This window comes from Mus caroli, chromosome 13 (genome assembly GCF_900094665.2).
Source record: "Mus caroli chromosome 13, CAROLI_EIJ_v1.1, whole genome shotgun sequence".
Lineage (NCBI taxonomy): Eukaryota > Metazoa > Chordata > Mammalia > Rodentia > Muridae > Mus > Mus caroli.
This window is the reverse complement of record NC_034582.1, coordinates 71,094,020-71,106,956: the sequence shown is the minus strand read 5'-3', so window position 1 is coordinate 71,106,956 and position 12,937 is coordinate 71,094,020. Positions and strand designations below refer to the sequence as shown.

General features: G+C 42.7%; 1 protein-coding gene across 1 annotated transcript in view; it reads right to left on the bottom strand.

The window, feature by feature from the left end:
• Positions 1-6,212, bottom strand: part of Mctp1 (multiple C2 and transmembrane domain containing 1) — a 594,489-nt gene extending 588,277 nt beyond the window's left edge. Inside the window, exon 1 of the mRNA XM_021180105.2 lies at positions 5,407-6,212. Coding sequence (XP_021035764.2) covers positions 5,407-6,123 — 717 coding nt within the window. The 5' untranslated portion in view covers positions 6,124-6,212. The remainder of the gene's footprint in view (positions 1-5,406) is intronic.
• Positions 6,213-12,937: the final 6,725 nt, after the last annotated feature.

The window sequence follows — 12,937 nt, the reverse complement described above, 5'->3', positions numbered from 1 at the left end:
AAAAAAAAAAAAAAAGAATGTTTGCAAAGTAAATAAATAGCACAAGAAAAAAATCATCTCCTCATTTGATAACTCTAAAGAGGTACAGATGCAGCATATAGAGTTTATTGCAATTTTATGCAGTTAACCTTGTATAAAGTAAGTCTGATGTTAAAATCTATTTCACTCACATTAAACAAATCCCCAAAACAGTATCCAAGGAACAAGCCTCAGTGATCAAGGAATTCCTCCATCACACATTTGGTTTATGCATATATTTGGCTTACCAAGAAAAAGTATGCCTTAGTAGCCAATGAAAAAGTCAAAATAAAAGGTGTCTGATGTCAAAAGTATAGGCTTTGCTGACCTAAAGCTAAACTTGACTCTGAGCTGAGGTGTTTTGGGTACTGGGTGATATGAAGGTACGACCCTCGGTACGAAGTACTCAGGCTGAGAGTTCAGAAGCCAGGCTACAGTGGTCCTGCCATGCCATGCAGACAACAGCTACCAGGAATATCTCAGACCATATGCACTTCATTTTGAAATCATTTTGCCCAATGAATGTTTTATTGTTGCTGAAATTTCCATGACCCTCACGTTCAGTTATGTCATGATCCACAGTTCAATACGCTGGTACCTAGACATACTATTTACTCTTCATTAATTTTGGGTTTGTAAAAGTTTCACTATGTTCCCTTGGAGTGGCAAAGACGTTGGACTTTCATGTGCACAGTGATCCCCTATTTTCCTTCTTTTTTTCAGAAGTGGGGATGGCATGTCTTATTTTTTAAATTAATATATTAATTCTGTTTTCTTCATTCACATGCCCGTTTATGCTTCAATGATAATGACTACACACTTGCTAAAACCCACAAATTTTTTATGACTGAAATTGTGTTATCACCAGTACTACCTCAGCTATCTTGACTTTTTTTTTTAACCATTGCAAGTGAAATACTTCCCATATCAAACTAAATGAGAACTGGTGAAGCCCCATTCATTCATTTTCTGCCATGCATTTATTGCAATGGCAGAACCCACAAACCTCAGGCTCCTCAGCACTGCTAACAACCACATCAGTGCATGCATGTCAGATAAGTCTCACGCTGCTAAACACTTTCCTTTGCAGGTTTCTCCGTTCAGCGATTTTTCCAGAGACTTAAGCTACCCATATAAGGTTGAAGAGACACTGTGGCCCCTGTAGCTGAAAACAGCACTGACTTCAGAGCAGCTTCAGGGAACTCCAGACTGGACTCTTCTCCTCTGACTCTGAGCCCAGGCACATCCCACCTTGATTTTCTTCATAAAATTATGCTGATAAAATTGCCTTAAGGAGATTGATTTTTAACATTATTAGATTTCTCACTGGGGTTGGTCATGTACAATACAAATTATCACTTTAAAATCTGTGACGTCCCCAAGATTAAGCTATGTTCTTTGAAGCAATATTTAAAATACCTGACAAAACATTAACCCAAGTAATATCTAATATAAGCTGTTAAAAAGCCAGCTATATTTTACCTATACACTTGAAAACATTCTCTGACATTTTGTTTTACATGTGTTCGACTTTCATCAAAGGCATGAAGACTCCTCTTGCTGTGCTTCAAAGCATCCCTGCCACACACTGAAGAGTTTGCCCACTTCCCTTCAAAATACATTTTCTCCTCTATGTAAGGAATTTCAATAAAATTTTACTTAAAAAAAAAAGCAATAACGGTTTAACATTTATAAACACTACGTGCTTTCACTTAGATACTAAAAATTCCAACATACTCATTTCTTAGAATACTGACTTTCTGATTCTAGCAAAATATAAATTTAGTAACTCATCAAGACAGAATACATAAAAATTGGCATATTTTTGATGGGCACACAAATTGAGAAAGCATCTTTCCCAACTGTGTTATAGAAAATGGAAGGCATCTGGTATGACAATATGGCCCAAAATGTGAATGAGAACCAGCAGAAAGAAATGGTCAGACTTCCTTCCTTCCTTCCTTCCTTCCTTCCTTCCTTCCTTCCTTCCTTCCTTCCTTCCTTCCTTTCTTCCTTCCTTTCTCCCTCCTTCCCTCCCTCCCTCCCTCCCCCTTTCTGCCGCTCCTCCCCTTCCTTTCTTTCCTTCTTAATGTCAAAGCAGAACATTTGAAATAATAAAGAAGGAAGCACTGTTAGTGTTTTCAAAGCTGATTACAGAAAAGCTGAGAGGCCACTCGGGGCAGGCGCAGAAGGCAGCGGTTTGCTCATTTAATCCATGTATGTGTGGTTTCTGAATCTTTTCCCCAGCAGTTCAAAGTGGGTTTTTTTTTCTTTTCTCTTTCTTTCTTTCTTTCTTTCTTTCTTTCTTTCTTTCTTTCTTTCTTTCTTTCTTTCTTTCTCTCTTTTGCTTAACATCTCTACTAAGTGTCAGAATGTAGGCACAAATGTTGGGGCCCCCATGCAGGGCCGGGGCTAGAGAAGTTGGGAGTGTGTTGGAGAACATGATTGATGCCAGGAACAAGTAGAAAAGACAACACATTTTCAAGAATTTTCCCAGTTTTACAATTACAACAGTAATCTGGATGCTGCTTTCACTGTCATGCATGCTCCCTTCTATGCTGGTGACCAGTAAACAAAGGTCCTGAGCTGTCTCCTCCCCATGCCCCAGTGTCACCCCAGACACATTTAGAAAGGCAGGATGTAACAAACCAAAGCCTTCCCCCAGGCACCTTAATGAATTCAGTTCCAGGTTTCAATTCCCTTTCTTCTCTTTCCTATTTGGAATACACTACAGGCTATTCTCTTCTCCATTGATCAGAGAATTTGTGAAACAAACCTGTAAGCCATTTTAGAGGACATTCTCAGAGAACAAGGCCCCACGAAGAGCAGAGGCTGGGGACATGCCTGTACCTGGCCATCCCCTTAGGGCTGCCTGCACTCCACTGTTCATCCATTCATTTTTTTAGCGTTACTTCAAATGTTAAAGCATTCCTCTAAGGTCTATATTAGAATACTGGATCCTTACAGTGAAAAGCTTCTTTTGAAATATAAATGATTAACATGGGACTTTCAAATGTAGTAAGATGGGCAACAATTCATCAGAGACCAAAATTAGAGATTAACACAGATGATTTGTTGTAGAATTGTGGTGTGTGTGTGTGTGTGTGTGTGTGTGTGTGTGTGTGTGTGAGGGTTACAATACATGCAGGCCTGGACTATTAAACAGATCGAAGTCATCCCAAAACTTAAGGTTTAGAAGTTCACAGAAGTGGTGAAAATCCTGAGAAAAGATTCTGAACACGGACAAACACACACCTATCTGTGTCACTTACGAACACACACTACCCTGGAAAAGTCACTTAACTTCTTTGGGTTTTAGCTTCTAATCCATAAGCTGATGAGAGTTCTCCAGCACTGCAGTGAGGATTATGCAGTATGATGCTGCAGTGTGCCCAGCATGGGATGAAAGCACCCACATATTATATCATAAATTAACTTTCACTATAACATGATAGGTATCTCCCAAAATATTCTATTATTATGTGTTGCCCTAAAAGTGAGGAAAGATAAAATATCAAATCAATATCTCAACATTAGAATAAATGTGCACTAGGACTATACAGAAACTCAGAAGCACTTCCTTTAACTCACAGGATTAGCAGACTGCTCCTGTGTGTCAATCTGACCACATCTGGACTCAACCAGAATGTCAAATGACTGGGCACACCTATGAGGCTCTTTTCTTAATTAAATTCTTGGAAGTGGGAAGACCCATTTCTAATCCAAATCTTGGATGTGGGAAGATACATCTTTAACCCAAATCTTTGAGATGGGAAGAGCCACCTTAATCAGAACCACACCTTCTGCTAGCAGCCCATATAAGGACAAGGAAGAAGGAAGCTGGATCTCTTCTTGACAGCTTGCTCTTGCTAGCTCCTGCTAGCAAATCCATTCCTTCACTAGCATTAGAACCCACTTCTTCAGGATTTGAGCATATACTGTAGACAGCTGAGACATCCAACCTTTTGGACCGAACAACTACTGGATTCTTGGGCCTTCTGTTACAAGGAAGCCATTGTTGGACTAGCTGGGCTAGCCTGTAGGCCATTTAATTCCTTTATTAATTTTATAAGTTCTGTCTCTCTAGAGAACCCTGAACAATACATACACTTAATTTCTAATCACCTTAAAACCACTTTCAATTTACTTTTGAAATTTAAAAAAAGAAAGAGTAATATTCAGGTCTGTTTAAGACAATAAAGGGTGGAGTTGTAGTGCTTTCTCTGTCAGTGGTGTCTACCTAACCTTATGTGACAAGCTTTGTCTAGAACATCAAGTGTTTGCAAGACAAAAAAAAAAAAAAATTAATTGACTAATTCCTGGCCTACTTCTTTTCCCAGAAACTACACTTTAAAAGTAGTAGATAAGCTATACAGTTTTTCTGAGCTTCTTCTTGTCTCGCATAATAGAGAGGTAAAAATTTCAGCAAATGGTCAAATGTGTTTTTCTGGCTAGCTATTTTTCTACTTAAAGTTTTAACATAGTTCATTCATTTAACCTGATCAGAATTACACAGATGAGAGTGTAATAAGCTAAGCAGTATTAAGAGAAAACAATTACTTTAGCTCCCTCGTAGAATTGAATATTTGAAATATGATACACATTTATAAAAGGAAAAGATTCCCTCTTAGAAGTAGGAGTAAACACAGCCCCTGGTGACGTAAAACTTGTATTAAAACAATGAAGAAACGCTTGTCTGAGTAGTGAAAGGATGCGTAAAGAAGCATGTTTTAGAAGCACTCGCTTCTGGTGACTACTAACTTTAGAGCCACTGGAACATAACTGCTTTACTAACTCAGATCCTGCCGCCCCCACCCCACCCCCGACCCGAGAGACAGTGATCCACCGGCAGAAGAAAGTTTCAGGAAGAGACTACCAAGAAATTAGCAAATTTCTGCAATAAATCCTCATCTAAACCTTAACTTCATCTTTCAGCATTCCTAGGCCCACTGCTAGCCTTTTGCTTCAGACAGTGTCCCTTCACACAGTTGCGATTTCCTTTGGTAAATTTTGGGGGATGTTAGCTCCCCCCCCCCCAAGAAAATGCTTCTTCGGGCATCTTGCAGGACACCTCCAAAAAGCAGCCAAGTTACCTTGAAACTTTTCTTTAGCTGTGTGTTAAACTACCCAAAGTGCTTTTGGCGACAGGTGTCATTCATTCGTGTCAAAGTCAAGTCAGGGTTCAAGTCTAAACTGTTACTACTAAACCCGAGCAAAATGTCTTTGCTCCGTATCAGCTAGTTCGTAGTCCGTGCCCGCACACATGGACACACACACACACACACACACACACACACACACACACACACACACTCTCGCTGCCAAGGCAGCCTGAAGCTGGAGGCGTGGCCTGCACACTCTCCCGGGCGCTGGCCACCTGGCACTCACCTGGCTGCAGCCGCGCTCTACGTCCTTCTGCAGAGCCTGGGGTTCGGCGGGACCCCGGGTCGGTTCTGCGGGGGGTGGCGCCGGTTCCAGCAACTGCTCCAGGCACGCGGTTCCGGGCAGAGAGGAGCTCTTTTGGTGGCACAGGTGCACCCCAGGGCCCCCACGCCGTGTGCTCTCATCACGGACGCGGTCCCCCCTCGGGGGCGGTTGGGGAGAAGAGGACAGGGAGGATGAGGCGGAAGACGAAGAAGGAGCTGAGTCCGGAGAGCGTCCGCCAGGAGGCGTCACTCCTCCTGTCCCTGTGGCTGTCGAGGACCCCTTAGCCACGGGCAGCAGATGTTCGCGTAGGCGGCGGCGCAGCGTGGACCCTTGCTCGGCTCTGCCTGCTCCGCCTGGCTCCAGGGGCTCTGGTGAGGAGCAGCACAGGTTGGGCTGTGAGGAGGAGAACACTCGGTCCAGCACTTGCTTCCGCTTCTTGAAGCCGCTCCACCTGCTGCCAGTACTTCCCACACCGGCCAGGGCGTCCTGCGTGGTCCTCGGGGGCGGCGGGGACGGGGTCGGAGTGGCCGCAGTGCGGCGCTCGGGGCCCCCAGCGCGCCCGCCTCCGCCGCCCTTGCCCTTGCCCACCCCCAGCTGTAGGTTCTTCCAGAGCCGGGCCTGGAAGGAGGGGGACGAGGCCCGCACGAGCTCGTCAGTCGCGGCAGCCCGGGGCTCCATCCTCCAACCCAGGCACCTTGTCACCCCTCCTATTGCCTTTCCTCTTCCCTCTCGGGCTGCGCCTCCTCCGGGAGCGTGGAGGCGGCGGCGGCGGCGGCGGCCAGCGCAGCAGCACAAGCCCGGAGCGTCCAGCGGCTTCAGGCCAGCTCGGAGCAAAACGGCTGCGGCCGAGGCCCTCCCGCCGCGAGGCGCGGCCGTCCTGCAAAGTTTCTAGCAGGGAACTCGGCTGCTCCAGACCACTGAGCGCCCCCAGGCCGCACCCTGACTCCCCTCGGCGCCCGCGGGAGCTCGGAAAGCTGCAAGCGGCCGGCTCGGGCTTCCAGCTGCACTGGGAACCACACCCGCGCCCTCAGGCCAGCACCTGTCAGCAGCAGAGGCGGCCGTCTCCAAACTGGGCGCGCACGCTGCTCACACAACAGGGCGCGTCCTGCTGTAGACGTCGGGGACTAGCAGCCTTGGCTAAACCACCCAGGACCATCCTCCAGCTCCTAGGTGGGAGGGCAGGCAAGAGCCGGGTGGAGCTGCATAAGGCTGGGAGCCTGCTTGACCTGAGTATGGATCTACAGTCCCACACACGGCTTGCTTTAGGACGGACAGACGGACGAACCCTGCTTGAGCGGGCATCCGGGTGGAGTGCACCTCTGCGCCCCTGGTGGGTCCCTCAGGGAACCCAGCATACATCGCCGCTGGCCATAAAACTCTCCAAATGCTAGGCCAAATAAGGCTGCCTTCAACCGGTTGGGCATCCTAGGCTTAAGAGGGGAGTTTGATTTCTTCTGTTTTGACTTCATCACCGTCCACTCTCCATGCTCTTTGTTTGCTTGCGCGGTGACTTTCCTTATAATCGGGAACAGGTCTGAGAACTTGTTAATAAAGCTAACCCTTAAAGTAAGTCTCAGGGGCGCTCCGCTTGGACAGAGACGGGAAGATCCTTACTGCTTTTGGCCCTATTCAGAGCTCGGACTTGTTCTTTCCACTCAAGCAGATTTTTCTTCAGTTATTTCTTTCAGTTTGTCGGAAAACTGATTTTTAAAAAAAAAAAAAAAGTCGTCTAGATTTTGCTTCTCCCCAAATGTATGCATCTAGGATCTTCTGACTCCACTAGGTCTCTTCTAAAAGGCAGGTAACACCATGCCCTTCCCTCCTCCACTGTACCTTCCCTAGAAGTTTCAGCACAGTATTGTTTGATTACTTAAAGTAGGCATTCTCTTTCCTTTCTGGCCAGCGACTTGCCCTGAAGCTGTGATCAATCTGAATTTATTTTTCTTATCCGGCTAACATGTAGTGAGCATCTACTATGTGCCAGGCACTGAGATCAGCACTGAAGAAACAGTTGGGAACATGTAGGGGGATGCTTGAGTTGGGTCCAGGAGAGTAGACAATAAATAGAATTTTTAACAGTGAACAATCCAGGGATAATAAAAGAGTATTATATTTGGGTTGCTATAATATAGGACATCTCATTAAATTTGAGTTTCAGACAAAACACAGTAATTTCTAGTATATGAACAAAGACCAAAAAAATTCTAGTTGTTGTTTATCCAAAGTCTTATTTTACTAGGTGTCTTATACTTTTGCTGAATCTAATAAGCCTGTATTTAGTGTTAAAAACAAAAAGTCTCCCTGAGAATCCAAAGTTTGAGATGATACTATAAAGGGACAAAGAGCCAACCATTGAAAACTGAATACAGTGTTTCAGGCAGAAAAACAGAAGTCAAAGCCCTGAAGGAGGAAGCAGCTTAAAGAGGCTTTTCACAGAGAGACAGAGATTGTTCCAAAGAAGGTGAAGAAAGGTGGGCAGGGCTGGTCCACTTGGAAATGCACAATTCACATAGGTTTCATCCTATTGAGGAATTTAAAAATCTGTAAATTCAACTGGGAACCAGTTGAATATATTTGGGTATATCCAACTCATGGTCTATAGACTACATGCACTCTGGGATAGCTATAAATATTCCCAACTTAATGCTGCCATGCTCCCATCTTGATAATAATGAACTGAAACTCTGAACCTGTAAACCAGCCAAAATTAAATGTCGTCCTTTATAAGACTTGCCTTCGTCATGGTCTGTTCACAGCAGTAAAACCCTAACTAAGGCAGAGTTATTATTAATAAGAGGGTTTTTTTAAGAACATGAAATTGGGATAATGACATGGTGGAAGGCACTAGGAGGAGCTGGAGGGAGATGATGGTGGAAGACTATGATTAAAATACATTGTATAAATGTGTGGAATTTCAAAATGATACATTTAAAATATTATTTTAAAAATACTTCAAGATTGAATTCTAAAGTTGTGTGTGTGTGTATTTCTGAGTAACACTTATCTACAGATATAAACTCTTTCACATGGTATAAAAGAGCATGTGCAACTTTCTGAAGTACCTGAAGCAGATTATTAAATGCCCCTGTCCTACAGCCTGAATATCATATAATGTCTTACTATATTTAGAAGATGATACTAGCAAAAAAATTCAATAACATCAACAGAAAATGAGGGGTCCCGGGCATAGAGTGCTTGTTGAACAAGCATGAGGACCTGAGTTCATATCCCCAACACTCACATGAAAAGCCTGGAGTGACAACAAGTACCTGGAATCCCAGAGCCAGCCAATCTTGCCAGTCAGTGAGCTTCTGTTTCAATAAGAGACTGTTTCTAGAAAATAGAAAGCAACGGAGAAAGATACCTAAAGTCAATCTCTGGCTTCCACATGAGCATGCTCAATTACACATGCATGCGTATACACACACACACACACACACACACACCAAGTGTATGTATACACATATACCACAAACAATGAAATAGAAAATAAATGGCATCCACTGACCATTGATGAAATACATGGATGTGGAGAGGAGAAATTCACTCTTAAATACTCAACAAAAATGTTTGATCATACCCAAGACATCATCTAAGCTATGATCTATTATAGGTCAGAGAATTCACAGAAGAAAAGACTGTCCTTAGGGGAGAAAACATCAAGATATGGGCTGTATAGAAAGACTTCAATGACAATTTGGTATTGATTTTATGATTGCATTTTAAGTGTTGATAGGACATTTGTTCTGGAGTGCTATTAAATGAGCATATGTATCCAATCTGGACAGGAGAGTTGGAATCTACTTTAAGAAAAAAGCCAAGTACAGCCTCTAAAGGAGTTTTTTCATTTTTTCTTTTTGCTTTTTCTAGGAAGAGAGTATTCATTGTAAAGAGGCAGAGGCAGAAACATGTTGCTCTTGAGATAGAACCTTTACAAAGAGAAGATACTACAGTAATGGCTCAGGGTTCAACTGTGTAGGACTCCAGGCAGCAATGAGGGCTTTAGGTAAAGGTAAAATAGGAAGCTGTCATAGGCTATTGAGTAGTTTCTCTCTAAACCAATTGCATTTAAGAGGCTAGTTGTGGTATCCGTACTGACAGTAGAGTTGAAGCTTGGGGCACTATCAAGATGAAACAAGATGACTTTGATTGAGGTAGAGGGGAAGAAGGTGGACATAGCTGTGGTCTAGATCAGTGGTTCTCAACCTGCGGATCACAATAACTTGGGGGCAGGAGAGCAGGTGGTCAGCCCTTTCACATGGTTTGCCTAAGGCCATCAGGAAACAGACATTTACATTATGATTTGTAACAGTAGCAAACTTACCATTATGAAGTAGCAACAAAATAATTTTGTGATTGGTGTGTGTGTGGGGGGGGTGTAACCACAACATGAAAATCTGTATTAAAGAGTCCCAGCATTAGAAAGGTTGTGAACCACTGTTGTTTGGGATTGGTTCTAATGCTTTGATTTAATCGAGAATTTGAGTGTCCAAGCTGAAGTTGCTTGCCCCAATTGGTTTTTAATCAACCAATAAAGATGCCAGCAGCTAATGGCAGGCAAAGGGAGACAGGGCAGGATCTATAGAATTGCACAGGCTGGAAACTAGGAAAAAGGAGACTGGGAATCACCTTAACTTGGGGGAGAGAGACAGATGGATGTGGTAGTTGCAGGAGATAAAGGCAACCAGCCATGTGAGATTTCTGGTAGGTGGCCATTGTCCAACTTCCCGCTTGGGCCTAGGGTACCAGGAGGAGGATTAGAAGGGCCCAGGGTTTGAGTAGCCAAGGCATTTCAAAACTAAGCTCTGTGTGTGTGTGTGTGTGTGTGTGTGTGTGTGTGTGTGTGTGTGTGTCTGTGTGTTTCATTCACAGATCCAAAGAACTGTTGAGCAGGTGACTGAAAATATATAACCCACCAGGAGCATGAAGCAGAGTAGCTAAAAATCACGCCACTCATTGTTCTGGATGCATATTTAGAATCATCTGGTAGGATTTTCCAGTTTAGACATGGGGTAGGCAACCATAATGCTGAACATTTCGCATTGCTTACTGTCTATAATTCTCCAAACAACACTATTTTATAGCTAAAGAATCTAAGTCTGGGTCTTTTGTAGACTTGTCAGGCTACTCTGAGTAATTACCAGATTCAACAATAGAAACCTCTAGGCCCATGGGATTCTAAAGCCACATGGTTTGATGAACTTTAAAACACTTGCATATCTGAAAAAACAAACAAAAAAAAATGGAGGGAAGCCTCAAAAATTAAACTGACTCATGCCCTTGTCCTAGGTGAGCAACAAGGCCACCTTGAATAGAGTCACATACTCAGTAAGACCAAAGACATAAATCCAAGCATGACAAACAGCATTCTGAGGCTACCTGAGTTTAGGGCCTCTTTAAATGCCACTTAAGGAACCCTCTTGTCAGAGAAGCCCTGACTGTGGTACCAGTTCCCATCACTAGGCACCATGCCTTTAAACCTCTATTTCTACTTCCAGTATCTATCACCCACCCCAGCATCTCCTGAGTCCCCAATTCACAAACAAATGTAAGTATCACTATTGATGTTTTGGATGTGAGCCTTAGACTTTAGTGGCTGAGCTGTCTCCAGCCCATAGATAACATTCTGGATGGGCCTAACCTTGCTGAAGAGACATTTGATAATTGCTTTCTGACCATAAGCAAGAAAAGCTGACAGGCTGAGTAGTTCTGTTCCTCATGGGGAAAGCCCACATTATATAAAGATGCATTTAGAACCTCCCAAAACCAGTAACTGAGGCATCATAATTTGGCACTTTAAGATGGCTGCTTACTATACAATAACTCAACAAAATGAACTCCCAAGAAAAAGAAAGTCCCAATATAAACTAGTTTCTGCTTTTTCCTTCCATTGAAGTTTTCTCAGCAGAAACCTCATGTGTAGTTGAATATTTAACCTCAGAAGAGCTATTTCTATATCTCCTATTTAACCTAAGACAATCACATTTTCTTCTTGATTGACATGATTTTTAAAACAATTTCTAGAATCCTACACACAGTAAACACTGAAATTTTATATAAACAGTTCTTAGGAATGTCTATATGGTTAAAACTAGGAAGGACTTGAAATTGTATTTGCATAATTTTAAAGAAAAAAATCAATTATCTACTTCCAAGAAGGGACTAAGTGAAAACCATCCTATCTCCACTTTCAACCTGACTTCTACATACGATCAGAAGACATGTGTATCTGCCTGTGCATTGCCAACAAGTGTTCTGTAACTGCAGACAGTTCCTGGGGACCTCATAGTTTTTAATTCATAAAGAAGTTACTATCTACTTTCCTTGGGTGACTTTTCCTGGGGAGATGTGCCAAACATATTCATCCAATAAGGTACATATAACAGATCAATGAGATGGTCCCTACAAGTCTAGCTAGTGAACTGATGCATCTACTGGGGCTACTTACAGAAGTATGGGTTATGCAAAAGCAGCTGCATTGCTGGAAAACTCACCACAGCATAGGTGTTGACTCACAAAACCTACCAGTTTCCTTTCTAACAACTGTTTGCTGCTTTTTCTATTCTTGGAGGGGAACCCTGTGAAGCTTGAAAATTTCTGAATTTTCTTCAATCTTATAATTTTCATGAACTTCCTGAGTCTTATGAGTTCTTCCCAAAGGGAATACTTTGATTCAAAGGAAATACCTACACTACAGTTCTAACGTCCCTTTCAGTTAGAACACAGTCCATTTCCTTGTTCTTAGTTTGGTTTTCTATTTTAATACTATGTAAAGGAAGTTAATACGAGGTGCACATATAAATAATCATCTAGAGATGTTTGCCGTGGTGCTGAAGCTGTTGGGGACCTGTTCCTATTCCACAGGCCTCATCCACAATGAAAAATGAACATGTCTTGACCTACTTTCCATTCCTTAATCTTCTGGAGCAGCTCTCAACAAGTGCTGATAGCTGAATATCAATGATTCTCTACCACTTCTGACAAAGTGGGTCAAGGAAAACAAGTTGCAGGCATGAATTCCATGTCTCCTCCAAGTTTATCACCCCTATTGTACTCAGTTTGAAAACATGGCTTTTGAAAGCTTCCTTTCCTCCAGTGCCTCACTTCCCTGTGATTTCTCCCTAAAAAATCCCCAAGCATTTGAATCCTTGCCACTAAGTGAACTTCTTGGAAAACCTGAAATCAAAAAAATTAAATTGATATTTCAATCCCTAATTAATGACTTTCCCAAATTGATCATTCTATGGAAGTAAAAGTAGTATTCTTCAGCAAGATTTCTTTAGGTCTATTAATTCATTTATAAGGGATTATACAAAGTTCATTCCATACCTCTGGCAAAAACACCAACCCCCTTGAAGATCAGATTATTAGTCTGTGATTTATTTCTATTGGTCTCCAAGAATAGAAAACAGAGGGGACATCTCAGCTTCTTTACCTTTGAAAAGTTAACTCCACTAACCATACTCATACCTCCCTTTTATAGACACATGGC